At 42.8% G+C, this 17,001-nt stretch overlaps 1 protein-coding gene across 1 annotated transcript; it reads right to left on the bottom strand.

Moving 5' to 3' along the window:
• Positions 1 to 1,820: 1,820 nt before the first annotated feature.
• Positions 1,821 to 4,373, bottom strand: tifa (TRAF interacting protein with forkhead associated domain). The gene is made up of 2 exons (XM_024434609.2): positions 3,427 to 4,373; positions 1,821 to 2,853 (listed from the first exon to the last, which is right to left on the bottom strand). The coding sequence occupies exon 2, from the start codon at positions 2,786 to 2,788 to the stop codon at positions 2,186 to 2,188; it is 603 nt and encodes a 200-aa protein (XP_024290377.1). The 5' UTR covers positions 2,789 to 2,853; positions 3,427 to 4,373; the 3' UTR covers positions 1,821 to 2,185.
• Between the last annotated feature and the right edge of the window lie 12,628 nt (positions 4,374 to 17,001).

Consider the following 17,001-nt stretch of genomic DNA (forward strand, 5'->3'; position numbering starts at 1 on the left):
AATCAAAGCTACGGTAGATATAACATGATTTGACGTCATTTTATCTGTGGCCAATGACCTTGAGCCTTCTTGAATAGGCACTTCTAATATAAATCTATGGCAGCACCCAAGGGGCTTACATATTTTAGCTCTCCCCGTAGATTTTATATTGACGTATATATATCCCCATGAGTGACTGAACACTGAGCAAATCACGGCACAACTAGAAAACATTTCCAAACCCTGTGCTCTGTATTTTCCGCTGGCTTCCCCACCACTAAAGAATGTACTGAGCTAGGCTGAAATACCTGCGTTTTGAAAATGCCTTAAGAAAGCAAAAAAAGAGACCGTGTTTGTATGCAGCTGTGTTAACTTATTATATGTTTTACATTGTTTGCAAACTGATATGTGACATATATTAATGCCAAAATAACATGCAAAACAGGCAACAACAAAAAACAAACAAACAGGTTGGGCTCATACCTGAATGATGGGTTGCCACTGGTTGTATCCTTGTTTACTCTTCAGAACACAATGGTGCACAAGTGATGCATTTTCCATTGTATAATTTCGCTTGACTGTGAGAACCAAAAGTTATTTAAGGTTTGTATAAAAAAATGAAGTATATACCCTATTTCATGTCACTGGAGTAGGCTAGCCTGAAGGCCTATATTTCATTTTTTTTTTCACGGCATCCAGACCTAGTTGCCAACCCCAGTTGTATATTGTAATACCATCACCGCTTCACCATCATTCAGATACTTCAAATATGTGTGGATTTAGTGCTAAACTTGAAGAATTTGTCTCTGTGAAGTTAAATCACAGAACAAAAAGATGCAACATTTTCAAAGATTTTAATGAGTTGCAGTTCATATAAGGAAAAGAGACAATTGAAATAAATAAATTAGGTCATAATCTATTGATTTCACATGACTGGGAATACAGACATGCATCTGTTGGTCAAGGATACTGTACCTATAAAAAAAAAGTAGGGACATGAATCAGAAAACCAGTCAGTATCTGGTTTGACCATCATTTGCTCTACACATCTCATTCGGATAGAGTTGATCAGGCTGTTGATTGTGGCCTGTGGAATGTTGTCCCACTCCTCTTCAATGGCTGTGCGAAGTTGTTGGATATTGGCGATAAGTGAAACATGCTGTCTTACAGGTTGATCCTGTTAAAGTGTGGGATCCTGTTACGATGCTTGCTTCAGATCCTCCAGTGAGACGGCTGACTGAAGGGGAGCGTAGAGTATTTGTAAGAGCTGTTTCGTTGTCGTCTGGCAAGACGATCGGAGGAGCGTGAGAGGTCTGCCACCACATTATCCCTCCCCGGAGTGAACTTCAGCTGATAGTCATACTGTCTGAGGCAGTCGGCCCATCTGTTGAACCTGAAGTGGCTTGTGGCCAGTTCTGTATGCCGACAGTAGCGTAGTGAGGGACTGGTGGGTGGGTCGAAATGTGAACAGCCGGCCATATAAGTAGAGGTGCCACATTTCGTACGCCCAGACACAGGCCAGTGCTTCTCGTTCACCCACAGAGTACCGTTGTTTAGTGGGGCTCAGGGCTCTTGAGGTGAAGGCGACGGGCCTCTCAATGCCACTCTGCAGCTGTGAGAGGAGAGGACAGCTCCTAGTGTTCCATCTGAGGTGTCACAGGTGACAATGGTGAGGCAGATGGGGTCAAAGTGAGACAATTGAGGTCATATCTCATCTCACATGCAGATAGACTAAAACATATACAGATATAGCCAGTTTTTCAGAATGTGCCTTGGTTCCTCGCAGGTTAAATTTTAGTTACTTGTACTTGCCAAAGCCTTTATGATGTGTAACACGATAATCAAATAAAACAGTTTTACTATTATAATCAACATTTACAAAACAGTATCTTTCCTAACCCCATCCGTCATTGAATTCTGATACTTGCTCTTATTTGGGTATCATGAAAAAGGGTAATATTCACAAGCTTTAGTTTCACATTTGATAAAATAACGTAACAGTGAATAATACTTGAGGAGTGGGTTATAAAGGTAGAATATAAAAACATTTGAGGTACTGATAGCTTGGCACCACATACAGTCAACATTTTGATTTAAGCTTTCAGAATGTTTAACATCAGCATTTTTCAAGAAAACTGCTTCTAGTTGAAGAGAAAATAATACAATATAATCAAAACAATATGGCTGTCATTGTAGTACAACTATTTTATGGAAGAAGCGCCCTGCCTGATTGGTACATGATTGTCTCATCCATCTCCATTGGCCCTTGGCTCATGAGTGGTGGGATGCCATTGGTTGAAAGGTCTGAGCCTGTGTCCATGACGGGCACCATATTTGGCACGGCCATGCCCATCTCTCTGGAAGGGGGTACTGCCAGCACCCCAAACTCCACCTCAAAGCTCCCCTTTGCCTCTCCATTCTCACGGCGTATCAGCATCTCGTATTCCCCGAAACGTATCAGGGCCTTACCAGGCAGCTCTGCCCTCTCCAGGAACCCCAGCTCAAACCCATTGACAGTCACACGTCCCTTCTGGCTGAGGTTCTGCACAGAAAATAGCATGTCCGGGCTATTGGAGGTGCGGTAGGCCTGCAAGGACAGCTGCTTGCGGGAGACACGGGGGTCGGCCAGCACGAAGGTGCAGGCCTGGGCATCCCGGCCCAGCCTCACTGGGTCCTCGGCCTGGAGCTTGTGTCTGGTTTCCAAAGGCAACATGCGGTACAGAGCCCTGGAAGCCTGCTGGGGGTGGTAGAGCTGGATCTGGAGGCATGTCATCAGCTCCTCTGTTTCCACAGTGTGAGACACCTCCATGATGGATCTTATGATGGCTGATGCAATTGAAGGGATGTTGTCTTTCACTTTCTGGTTAACTTGGTCTAAGAGAAAAACAGAGAGGAATATTCAAATGGACTACTTTTTGTTATTCTGGCACTAAATAAGTCTCATTACTAGACAGAGAATAACAGCTCAGATAGAGGATGTCAGAGGGTGATGGAATGAAAAACACTTAATTCTATTGCTCTAATCCATAGGAAGAGTATTCAGGGTATTTCCATGAAGCAGTACAAAATCTCAAGGTGCTCTGTTATTTGTTCTAACATTTTTAGTTCTTAGAATTGCATCATCATTCCACACCCTCAGCCTGTCAGGATATCCTCTAAAAAGTTCACTGGCTTAAAGTAATTCCACTGTGATACGAATGTAGCCTTTTTCAAGTATACACAGGGAAACGTCTTAGGATAGACTGCTTTTTCACAAATGTCATTCTATATTGTCATCAGAGAAAGGTGAATAACATTTTAGATATATAATCTGTAAATATCTTCCACACTTATTTTTCTTAAGCACCTATAACAATAGGTTTTCTAACATTTTAATGAGAATCACATATGACATTCGTTCAAACAAAACCATTCTGAATGTTCACTTCCAAACTTGCTATATCTTACCTGTAAAATTGGGTAGGCTGTAGGATTATTTATTTTGCTTGTAGCGTCTCGAAAGATCGGGCTACATTATACAGTAGGCTGTCTCCGACGGTTGACTTCCTTTGTTTACTAGAACCAGTACAATTGTTGCCTATTGGCGCACAAAGTGTTGTGTCAACTATAACGGGTATCGGAGGATACTACCGGGACCAAAAAACAGGAAGGGGGTGATCCTTACGTCAGCCAGAACCAGCAGCACCATACATAGCACCACCAGTGGCAGTGAACTGCTGCTAGTCATAATCCGGTTATAGCTTGATGTTTAGGGAACGTCTGATTATGCTTTCGCCTTGGCAGGTTCTATACAACTTCCTTACGATTTTCAGTAACAGGCAGGATCATAGGGCTATTTTATGACCGTGTGAGTACAGTCGACAAAGGAGCGGTATCAGTTAAACCAACTAGCTTCTTATCTGTGATGAAATTGCATGTCAAATGAACTTTTTTGGGAAAGGGGGGCTATTGTCAATCATTCGACTGCCATCTGTAATCAGCATGCCAAAACCCTGAAGCAGTAAAACGAATCTTGGTTGTCTGCGACACATAGCTCTACAGATCATGGTGATAATAAAACTAAGAAAATGTGTCTATGTGTTCAATAAAATACTGTAAAGACCCTGGTTTTATAAGCGCGGAAACGACCCTGCCGCACGAGCATGCTTTTGCGGCACAGTATATAGCGTGCCGGACCTCGGGCTCGAAGGTCGAGGGTTCGAGACCTGCTTACTGCTGTTTCATTACAATACGTATACCAAGCAAGCTAATATCATAAGTCATACCATTCGAAGTAGTTGGTACGAATAGTGGCGTAATCATAGTATTATGTACCTAGCTAGGCTAATAAATAACCTCAACTTGCCTAAGCAGTTTCAAGCTATTCACTGTTTGCTCATGTGACTGATGGTCCGTATTACGTGCCTACTCTTGGCGTTAGTAACGCTGTAACAACTTAATGTCATTGGTCAATTCACAGGCTAATCAAAGAACAATGGTTGCCTAACCAATCAGCTAGCATAACGCATCTCAGCAGGCTAGGGGGTTTTCCGCTCTTAGAACGCGGTGTAGACATTTTTATACAAAAGTGAAGTAACGAACGTTAACCGATTGAGGTAAGTGTACTATTCAATATTTCTGGTCTATAACATCTTTAAAAAACTGCTGTACTATGAAGCGAGGGCCAGCCAACGAGAGCGTACAGGTCGCAGTGGTGGGTAGTATATGGGGCTTTGGTGACAAAACGGATGGCACTGTGATAGACTGCATCCAATTTATTGAGTAGGGTATTGGAGGCTATTTTGTAAATGACATCGCCGAAGTCGAGGACCGGTAGGATGGTCAGTTTTACAAGGGTATGTTTGGCATCATGAGTGAAGGATGCTTTGTTGCGAAATAGGAAGCCAATTCTAGATTTAACTTTGGATTGGAGATGTTTGATGTGAGTCTGGAAGGAGAGTTTACAGTCTAACCAGACACCTAGGTATTTGTAATTGTCCACATATTCTAAGTCAGAATCGTCCAGAGCATGCATTTAGTTTTACTTGTATTTAAGAGCAATTGGAGGCCACGGAAGGAGAGTTGTGTGGCATTGAAGCTCGTCTGGAGGGTTGTTAACACAGTGTCCAAAGAAGGGCCAGAAGTATACAGAATGGTGTCGTCTGCGTAGAGGTGGATCAGAGACTCACCAGCAGCAAGAGCGACATCATTGATGTATACAGAGAAGAGAGTCGGTCCAAGAATTGAACACTGTGGCACCCCCATGTAGACTGCCAGAGGCCCGGACAACAGACCCTCCGATTTGACACACTGAACTCTATCAGAGAAGTAGTTGGTGAACCAGGCGAGGCAATCATTTGAGAAACCAAGGCTGTCGAGTCTGCCGATGAGGATGTGGTGATTGATAGAGTCGAAAGCCTTGGCCAGGTCAATGAATACAGCTGCACAGTATTGTTTCTTATCGATGGCGGTTAAGATATCGTTTAAGACCTTGAGCGTGGCTGAGGTGCACCCATGACCAGCTCTGAAACCAGATTGCATAGCGGAGAAGGTATGGTGGGATTCGAAATGGTCAGTAATCTGTTTGTTGACTTGTCTTTCGAAGACCTTAAAGGCAGGGTAGGATAGATATAGGTCTGTAGCAGTTTAGGTCAAGAGTGTCCCCCCCTTTGAAGAGGGGGATGACCGCAGCTGCTTGCCAATCTTTGGGAAACTCAGACGACACGAAAGAGAGGTTGAACAGGCTAGTAATAGGAGTTGCAACAAATTCGGCAGATAATTTTAGAAAGAAAGGGTCCAGATTGTCTAGCCCGGTTGATTTGTAGGGGTCCAGATCATGCAGCTCTTTCAGAACATCAGCTGACTGGATTTGGGAGAAGGAGAAATGGGGAAGGCTTGGGCGAGTTGCTGTGGGGGGTGCAGTGCTGTTGACCGGGGTATGGGTAGCCAGGTGGAAAGCATGGCCAGCCGTAGAAAAATGCTTATGGAAATTCTCAATTATAGTGGATTTATGGGTGGTGACAAATCAAATCAAATTTATTTATATAGCCCTTCGTACATCAGCTGATATCTCAAAGTGCTGTACAGAAACCCAGCCTAAAACCCCAAACAGCAAGCAATGCAGGTGTAGAAGCACGGTGGCTAGGAAAAACTCCCTAGAAAGGCCAAAACCTAGGAAGAAACCTAGAGAGGAACCAGGCTATGTGGGGTGGCCAGTCCTCTTCTGGCTGTGCCGGGTGGAGATTATAACAGAACATGGCCAAGATGTTCAAATGTTCATAAATGACCAGCATGGTCGAATAATAATAAGGCAGAACAGTTGAAACTGGAGCAGCAGCACAGTCAGGTGGAAGTTGAAACTGGAGCAGCAGCATGGCCAGGTGGACTGGGGACAGCAAGGAGTCATCATGTCAGGTAGTCCTGGGGCATGGTCCTAGGGCTCAGGTCAGTTGAAACTCCTGGCCAGGTGGCTGGGGACAGCAAGGTCCAGGTAGTCCTGGGGCATGGAGCTCAGAGAGAAAGAAAGAGAGAAGGAGAGAATTAGAGAACGCACACTTAGATTCACACAGGACACCGAATAGGACAGGAGAAGTACTCCAGATATAACAAACTGACCCCAGCCCCCCGACACATAAACTACTGCAGCATAAATACTGGAGGCTGAGACAGGAGGGGTCAGGAGACACAGTGTTTCCTGTCCTCAGTGCAGTGGGCAGCTGGGAGGAGGTGTTCTTATTCTCCATGGACTTTACAGTGTCCCAGAACTTTTTTGAGTTTGTGTTGCAGGAAGCAAATTTCTGCTTGAAAAAGCTAGCCTTGGCTTTTCTAACTGCCTGTGTATATTGGTGTCTAGCTTCCCTGAAAAGTTACATATCACGGGGGCTGTTCGATGCTAATGCAGAACGCCATAGGATGTTTCTGTGTTGGTTAAGGGCAGTCCGGTCTGGAGAGAACGAAGGGCTATATCTGTTCCTGGTTCTAAATTTCTTGATTGGGTCATGCTTATTTAAGATGGTGGGGAAGGCATTTTAAAAAAATAACCAGGCATCCTCTACTGACGGGATGAGATCAATATCCTTCCAGGATACCCGGGCCAGGTCGATTAGAAAGGCCTGCTCTCTGAAGTGTTTCAGGGAGCGTTTGACAGTGATGAGTGGAGGTCGTTTGACCGCTGACCCATTACGGACGCAGGCAATGAGGCAGTGATCGCTGAGAACTTAGTTGAAAACAGCAGAGGTGTATTTAGAGGGCAAGTTGGTTAGAATGATATCTATGAGGGTGCCCGTGTTTACGGCTTTGGGGTGGTACCTGGTAGGTTCATTGATAATTTGTGTGAGATTGAGGGTATCAAGCTTAGATTGTATGATGGCTGAGGTGTTAAGCATGTTCCAGTTTAGGTCGCCTAGCAGCACAAGCGCTGAAGATAGATGGGGGGCAATCAGTTCATATATGGTGTCCAGAGCACAGCTAGGTGCCGAGGGTGGTCTATAGCAGGCGGCAACGGGGATAGACTTGTTTTTAGAGAGGTGGATTTTTAAAAGTAGAAGTTCAAATTGTTTGGGTACAGACCTGGATAGTAGGACAGAACTCTGCAGGCTATCTTTGCAGTAGATTGCAACACCGCCCCCTTTGGCCGTTCTATCTTGTCTAAAAATGTTGTAGTTAGGGATGGAGATTTCAGAATTATTGGTGGTCTTCCTAAGCCAGGATTCAGACACAGCTAGGACATCCGGGTTGGCAGAGTGTGCTAAAGCAGTGAATAAAACAAACTTAGGAGGCTTCTAATGTTAACATGCATGAAACCAAGGCTATTACGGTTACAGAAGTAATTAAAAGAGAGCGCCTGGGGAATAGGAGTGGAGCTAGGCACTGCAGGGCCTGGATTCACCTCTACATCACCAGAGGAACAGAGGAGGAGTAGGTTAAGGGTACGGCTAAAAGTTATGAGAATTGGTCGTCTAGAACGTCTGGAACAGAGAGTAAAGGGATGTTTCTGGGGGCGATAAAATAGCTTCAAGGTATAATGTACAGACAAAGGTATGGTAGGATGTGAATACAGTGGAGGTAAACCAAGGTATTGAGTGATGATGAGAGAGATATTGTCTCTAAAAACATAATTGAAACCAGGTGATGTCATCGCATGTGTGGGTGGTGGAACTGAAAGGTTGGATGAGGTATAATGAGCAGGGCTAGAGGCTCTACAGTGAAATAAGCCATTAAACACTAACCAGAACAGCAATGGACGAGGCATATTGACATTAAGGAGTGGCATGCTTAGTCGAGTGATCATAAGGGTCCAGTGAGTAGTGAGGTTGGTTGGGGTAACGGCGATTCAGACAGCTAGCCGGGTCATCGGTAGCAAGCTAGCATAGGATGGAGGTCTGTTTTTAGCCACCTCATGCGTTTCCATCGGTAGATGGAAGTGGGGTTCCCTTATGGTAGAGGGGATCAATCCAATTGGCAAAATAGATATAGTTATAGTTACCCAAGAAAAAATGTCCGATAGACCTATTCAGATAGCAGCTAATGATTAGCGGGCTACAGATGGGCGTTCAGGTAACGTTGCGACGGAGGGGCCAGTTGGATAACTCCCTCGGGCAGATAATGTCAGTAGTCAAGTCGTGAAGGCCCGGTGGGGCACCGCATCGGCAGTAAAACGGGTCCGGATAGGTGATTGTAGCCCAGGAGTGGCTGATGGAACTCTTCAGCTGGCTAGCTCCGGAATAATTGATGTTTGCTCCGGGATCGACGTAAGCCAAAAGTCACTTGATGCGCTCTTTAGACGGGCTTCATGCCTCAGTTCTGAGAGGAATGGTCTGACAGTCGCTCTTCGCTAAACCTTCAGAGTAACTGTGAAATGCTTGAACTGGGAGAAAAAGCATGTGTAAGAGAGCTCTGCGAAAAATTGTAATTCTTAATCCTCTCGTTGGCACTGCTGGTTTGTAGGCAACTATTGAGCTAAACATAAATCATGTATTGGTAAAAGTGAGGAACTGATGTAGAGTATTAATTTGACCATTCAGATTGAAGTGTCTCACAAGTTGCTGCTGATGAGAATGGAACGATGAATGTAGATTGTTTATAAATGAAACACGTGTTCGCGCCGGTTGACTTGTGTGTGGTTCGCCCTCTTTCCAGGTGTATTTATTTCAACAAGATTTGCGTCCTCGTCACAGCCATCGTATCCTGATGCGCACAGCATTCATCTGTGGCTGAGCGCGTTTCATTCTCAGGAGCAATTGTAATGTTTGACTTCTCGTCATCGAAAACATTTTTATTACACTTGTATTGTTTTGGCCTTTTTTGGTTTGTATTATTTTAGTATTGTGCTTTAGCTACCTTTTTAGTCTCTGGCTCCCAGAAGCCTTTGAGCCGTGCATATTTCTTTTACATTCCAATATTTAGTCTTGATATACTGTAATGTGTCATTATACAAACTTTTGCTGATGAGTCACACTTCTTAAATTTGATGAATGGAAGCATCAACACGTTAGGATGTTACAAGTAAGATGTTACTATTAGCAAATAATCGTGACTGTATATCGACTTAAATACGAACCATCATGTGTTTCCTTGTTCAATCTGAAGTTATGCGACAATGTACAACGGCATAATAAAACCACTATGGACTACAACAATTGACTAGTTGGTTAATTTGTAAATGATCAAATATTTGCTTATGGTAGCTCGTTACCCCAATGTGGATAACGTTGTTTTTTTTTGTCATCAGAGGACAAACTGAATTGTATAATAATTGTTTTAATTTTTTGATCTCTTAACATCTTATCGCAGATTCTTATCACAATCAGTGGTCCGATGGCAGATGATCAGTTGCTTCTCATTACATTTTAATCATTGAATTGTGATCATGTGAAGGGGGTTATGTGCCTGATGATAAGTTAAGAATCGTCCTCTACCAATGTGAAATAACGTTATCACTTATGTCTCCCCTGAACTTCAAGTGCTCAATCACAATTTAACTATCTAAATCAACCCCTTCACTGCCCATCAATTTATTTAGGTTGTCATGGGTTGGATTGCCATTGTCATGTCCCCAGTTCTCAACATATTACACTTGGCATGATGGTGTTATGAGCACCCTCGCTCTTGGAGCATCTCTGGAGAGATGTTCTTGGCAAAGCCTGCAGTAACTTAACCAGGTAAAAGATGTGAATCAAGATCAGTTGTATGAAACTAAGAGTTAAGCGTGATGAATTTAGGTACACATGAGTCAAGGTCTTTTCCAATTTAGTACAGGAGAATGGCAAATGACCTCTGTTTGCTTGATTTAGGCCTGGCATGAACAGGTAAGGTTTTTTTTTTTTGAACTTCCTTTCCAAAACTAAAAAGCAATATGGCTGCGTTTAGACGGGCATTCCAAGTGTCATATATTTTCCCCACTAATTCGTATTGTGACCAATCACATCAGTTCTTTCCACATCAGATCATTTTCAGAGCTGAGCTGATTGGTCAAAAGGCCAATTTAGTGAAAAGAATATCAGATATGGGCTGCGTGCATAAATGCAACCATTGTCAACCAAATGTCTAAAGGGTCAATCTGGGATTCATCAACATTTTGGGACTTATGTTAATGATGTAAAGGCCTAGCCATTGATTCTTGAAGAATACAACTTAAATGCCTCATGACCTTCAACTGCCCTACACAGAAATATGTTCATCAGAGCCCCAAATATAAGCTTGTCTTACTCAATTCTTTGTAAACAAACTGCAGCTTCAAAACTGAATTTTTTTAGCTCATATATGGTCGGTCCTTGTATCAATCGCTCCGTCTATGAATTTGAGTGGTTAACCTACATTTCTTAAGCCTCATCACCACTTGTTTGGTTAACAGTTGGGGGGGGGGGGGCTAAATCCCAGATTGCACTTTAAACATACAGTGCATTCGGAAAGTATTCTGACCCCTTGACTTTTTTCACATTGTTACATTGTAGCCATTATTCTAATGGATAAAATATATATATGTTATATCAATCTACACACAATACCCCATAATGACCAAGCGAAAACAGGTTTTTGGAAAGTTTTACAAATGTATAAAAAAGAGGAATACCTTATTTACATAAGTATTCAGACCCTTTGCTATGAGACTCGCAATTGAGATCAGGTGCATCCTGTTTCTATTTATCATCCTTGATGTTTCTACAACTTGATATTAGTCTACTTTTGGCCAATTCAATTGATTGGACAGGATTTGGAACGGCACACACCTGTCTATAAGGTCCCACATCTGACAGTGCATGTCAGCAAAAACCAAGCCATGAGGTTGAAGAAATTGTCCGTAGATAGCCGAGAAAGGAGAAGAGTACCAAACAATTTCTGCGACATTGAAGGTCCCCAAGATCACAGTGTCCTCCATTCTTAAATGGAAGAAGTTTGGAACCACCAAGATTTCCTAGAGCTGGCTTCCTGGCCAAACTGAGCAATCGGAGGAGAAGGCCTTGGTCAGGGAGGAGACCAAGAACCCGATGGGCACTCTGACAGAGCTCCAGAGTTCCTCTGTGGAGATGGTTGTCCTTCTGGAAGGTTCTCCCATCTCTGCAGCCTTTGTGGTAGAGTGGCCAGACGGAAGCCACTCTTCAGTAAAAGGCACCTAACATCCCGCTTGGAGTTTACCAAAAGGCACCTAAAGGACTGACCATGAGAAACAAGATTCTCTGGTCTGATGAAACCAATAATTAATTATTTAGCCTGAATGCCAAGCGTCACGTTTGAAGGAAACCTGGCACCATCCCTACAGGGAAGCAAGGTTGTGGCAGCATCATGCTTTGGGGATGTTTTTCAGGGACTGGGAGACTAGTCAGGACCGAAGGAAAACGAACAAAGCAGAGTACAGAGATCCTTGATGAAAACGTGCTCAGGACCTTAGACTGGGGTGAAGGTACACATTCCAACAGGACAACGACCCTATGCGCACAGCCAATACAACACAGGAGTGGCTTTGGGACAAGTCTCTGAATGCCTTTTAATCCGATCGAACATCTATTGAGAGACCTAAAAATAGCTGCGCAGTGACGCTCCCCATCCAACCATACAGAGCTTGAGAGGATCTGCAGAGAAGAATGGGAGAAACTCCCCAAATACAGGTGTGCCAGGCTTGTTGCGTCATACCCAAGAAGACTCGAGGCTGTAATCGCTTCCAAAGGTGCATCAACAAAGTACTAAATAAAGGGTCTAAATACTTATGTTAATGTGATATCTGTTTTTTATTTGTAATACATTTGCAAAAATGTCTAAACCTGTATTTGCTTTGTCATTATGGGATTTTGTGTGTAGATTGAGGGGCGAAAACTTAATCAATTTTAGAATAAGGCTGTAATGTAACAAAATGTGGAAAAAGTCAAGGGGTCTGAACTCTTTCCGAATGCTCTGTAAACATGATGTTGGTTGTGGAAATGTTTTACGTCGTTGTGAAGGATTCAGATTTGTTTAAAATATATACTGAACAAAAATATAAACGCAACATGCTACAATTTCATCGATTTTACTGAGTTTAACAGTTCATATAAGGGAATCACTCAAATTAAATAATTAGGCCCTAATCTATGAATCTTAACATAACTGGGAATACAGATATGCATCTGTTGTTCACTGATACCTCAAAAGAGAGGTAGGGGCGTGGATCAGAAAACCAGTCCTTATCTGGTGTGACCATTTGCCTCATGCAGTGTGACACATCCCCCTTCGCATAGAGTTGATCAGGCTATTGTTTGTGGCCTGTGACATGTCGTCCTATTCAATGGCTGTGCGAAGTTGCTGGATATTGGTGGGAACTGGAACACGCTGTCGTACACGTGATTTCAGAGCATCCCAAACATGCTCAATCATTGACATGTCTGAGTATGCAGGCCATGAAAGAACTGGGACATTTTCAGCATCCAGGAATTGTGTACAGATCTTTGCGACATGGAGGCGTGAATTATCATGCTGAGGTGATGACTGGATGAATGGCATGACAATGGGCTTCAGGGGCTGGGCACGGTTTCTCTCTGCATTCAAATTGCCATAGATAAAAGGCAGTTGTGTTCGTTGTCCCTGGCTTATGCCTGCCCATACCATAACCCCACCGCAACCATGGGGCACACGGTTCACCACGTTGACATCAGCAAACAGCTAGCCCACAAAATGCCATACACAAGGTCTGTGGTTGTGAGGCCGGTTGGACATACTGCCAAATTCTCTAAAATGACGGAGGCGGCTTATTGTAGAGAAATTAACATCCAGTTCTCTGGCAACAGTTCTAGTTGACATTCCTGTAGTCAGCATGCCAACAGTCCCCCAACTAGAGACGTATGTGGCATTGTTTTGTGTAACAAATCTGCACATTTTAGAGTGGTCTTTTATTTTCCCCAGCACAAGGTGTACCTGTGTAATGATAATGCTGTTTAATCAGCTCCTTGATATGCCACAGCTGTCAGGTGCATGGATTATATTGGCAAAGGAGAAATTATCACTAACAGGGATGTAAAGAAATTTGTGCCCAAAATTTGAGAAATAAGACTTTTTTGTGTGTGTATGGGAAATGTCTTGGTCTTTTGTGTCAGCTCATGAAATGTGTGACCAACACTTCACATGTTGTTTATATTTTTGTTCAGTGTAATTCCATCCATAAGCAAGCATGGACAAAGTCTTAAAGTCAGCAGGTACATATTGATTTAGGGGATGTATTCATTAGTGTATACCAAAGTGAAACATTTAGCAACGAAAACAAGCGTTTCTAATTGTACAAGTTAATGCTACTGAGTCCCCCTCTGTTTTGGCCCGTTTGGTTCCTAGTGAATGCACCCCTTTGTTTTAAGTTCAAGGCCCCTGCTAAATTAGAAAAGTAGAATTTATTAAGCATTAATATGTATTTGAACCTATACTGTAAAATAGTTGTATTGGTCTGTACAGCTGTACACACCCCCCTAATAAAATATTTAAAAATACCATGATCTTGTTTGTTCACTCAGGGTTACTAGTGCCCTTTCCAAATGAGGGTACTGTACATAATGTTGGAAGGCTGGCCACACGAGACTACAGATGTGTTTACAGATCATGTATAATTTCCATTGGGGGGTAGCCTACAGATAATCTATCGTTTTCTATGAACCCAAATATCCATCTGAGATCCTTTTGGTTTGGCTGTGGTGTGTTCCCTTTATGGAAGCCTACTGCCCTCTGCTGGATAGTTGATATACACGATCAAAGAAGTCAAAACATAGCTGTATGTGTTTCTCAAAATCCCATTGCACCACAATGGTCCCACTCTTACCCAATAAAAAGTCATCGAAAACATCTGTATGTATTTAAAAAGATTGTTACAAGTGTTAGCAGAATGTATTAGATAAAAGACAGAATCTATTAGTGAAGGTGCTGGAGGCCAAAGGGAAAAAGTCTCAGCATACTTCCAGTCAGATGCAAATGTCTTTAAATGTCGCTGAGCTTTCGGTCAGTCGGCCCTCATCAGAGCTTGTCTCCACAAACAATAGTGGGACATATACAATGCCTTCGGAAAGTATTCAGACTACTTGCCTTATTCTAAAATGGGTTAAATAAAATAATCCTCAGCAATCTGCACACAATACCAAATGACTAAGCGAAAACAGTTTTAGATTTTTCTTCAATTGTATTAATACATTGAATTGAATACACAGGTATTCAAACCCTTTGCTATGAGACTCAAAATTGAGCTCAGGTGCATCAGGTTTCCATTGATCATCCTTCAGATGTTTCTACAACTTGATTTGAGTCCACTTGTGGTAAATTCAATTGATTGGACATGATTTGGAATGGCACACAACTGTCTATATAAGGTCCCACAGTTGACAGTGCATGTCAGAGCGAAAACCAAGCCATAAGGTTGAAGGAATTGTCCGTAGCGCTCCGAGACAGGATTGTGTGGAGCCACAGATCTGGGGAATGGTACCAAAACATGTATGCAGCGTTGAATATCCCCAAGAACACAGTGGCCCTCCAACATTCTTAATTGGAATAAGTCTGGAGCCACCAAGACTTCCTATAGCTGGCCGTCTGGCCAGACTGAGCAATCGGGGGGAGAAGTGCCTTAGTCAGGGAGGTGACCAAGAACCTGATGGTCACTCTGACAGAGCTCTAGGGTTCTTCTGTGGAGAACCTTTAAGAAGGGCAACCATCTCTGCAGCACTCCACCAATCAGGCCTTTATGGTAGAGTGGCCAGACGGAAGCCACTCCTTAGTAAAAGGCCTTGACCGCCAGCTTGGAGTTTGCCAAAAGGCACCTAAAGACTCTTGACCATGAGAAAGAAGATTCTCTGGTCTGTTGAAACTATTTGACCTGAATGCCAAGCGTCACGTCTGGAGGAAACCTGCCACCATCTTAACGGTGAAGCATGGTGATGCTTCACTGTAGATGATGCTCCAGAGCGCTCAGGACCTGTGACTGGGGCAAAGGTTCACCTTCCAATAGGACAACGACCCTATGCACACAGCCAAGACAACGCAGGAGTGGCTTCGGGACAAGTCTCTGAATATCCTTGAGTGGCCCAGCCAGAGCCTGGACTTGAACCCAATCGATCATCTCTGGAGAGACCTGAAAATAGCTCTACAGCAACACTCCCCATCCAACCTTACAGAGCTTGAGAGGATCTGCAGAGAAGAATGGGAGAAACTCCCCAAATACAGGTGTGCCAAGCTTGTAGCGTCATACCCAAGATGACTCGAGGCTGTAATTGCTGCCAGAGGTGCTTCAACAAAGTACTGAGTAAAGGGTCTGAATACTTATGTATAAATGTAATATTTCTGTTTTATTTTTAATAAATTAGCAAAACTTTCTACAAACCTGTTTTTTCTTTGTCATTATGGGGTATTGTTGTGTAGATTGAGAAAAAAAACAATTTCATCAATTTTAGAATAAGGCTGTAACCTAACAAATGTGGAAAAAGTCAAGTGTTCTGAATACCTTCCGGAGGCACTGTAAGGCCACACAGTGAGCCAGAGATAATGACCGCAACACCTGTGGTAATCTAAAGTATCCCAAAGGGTCACTAGATGTCATATAAAATGGAACAATTAAATGTCAGTATAAGGAACCTATACTCTCAAAAAGGGATCATTACAGCTGAAAAGCACCCAAAAAATTAAGCAAAGGAAAACACATATAGAACACTATACACAGTGCCTTCAGGAAGTATTCAAACACCTTGGCAATTCCACATTTTGTTATGTTACAGCCTGAATTCAAAATGGATTACCTGGATTTCTCTCTCTCACCCATCTACACACTATAATGACAAAGCAAAAACATCTTGTTTTAGAAATGTTAGCAAATGTATTGAAAATGAAATACAAAAATATCTAATATACACAAGTATTCAAATCGAACTTCGTCACATGCGCAAAATACAACAAGTGTAGACCTTACAGTGAAATGCTTACTTTACAAGCCCTTAACCAACAGTGCCGTTCAAGAAGAGTTAAAACATTTTCTCCCAAAAAATAATATAAAAAATGATAAAAACTAACACAATAACATAACAAGGCTATATACAGGTGGTACCAGTACCGAGTCAGTGTGTGGGGGTACAGGTTAGTTGAGGTCATTTGTACATGCAGGTAGGGGTGAAGTGACTTCATAGAAAGTAAACGGCGAGTAGCAGTGAACAAAACAAATGGAGGGGGGAGAATGTAAAGAGTCTGTGGCCATTTGATTAATTTTTCAGCAGGTTTATGGCTTGGGGTTAGAAGCTGTTTAGCAGCCTTTTGGTCCTAGACTTGTATGCGGCACATGTGAAAGTTGGATTTGATTTTTTTATTCACACCCCTTTGCTATGATACTCCAAATTGAGCTCCGGTGCATCCAATTTCCTTTGATTTGCCCTGAGACGTCGCTATAGCTTGATTGGAGTAAACTTCTGGCCAATTCAATTGTTTGGACATGATTTAGAAAGAAACACACCTGTCTATATAAGGTCCCACAATTGACAGTGCATGTCATAGGAACTTTGGTTTGGAAAGAGACGTCGCCTGTATGGTGAAGTCAGAGATAGACAGACTTGTAAAGTCGGC

This window comes from Oncorhynchus tshawytscha, linkage group LG10, assembly GCF_018296145.1.
Source record: "Oncorhynchus tshawytscha isolate Ot180627B linkage group LG10, Otsh_v2.0, whole genome shotgun sequence".
Lineage (NCBI taxonomy): Eukaryota > Metazoa > Chordata > Actinopteri > Salmoniformes > Salmonidae > Oncorhynchus > Oncorhynchus tshawytscha.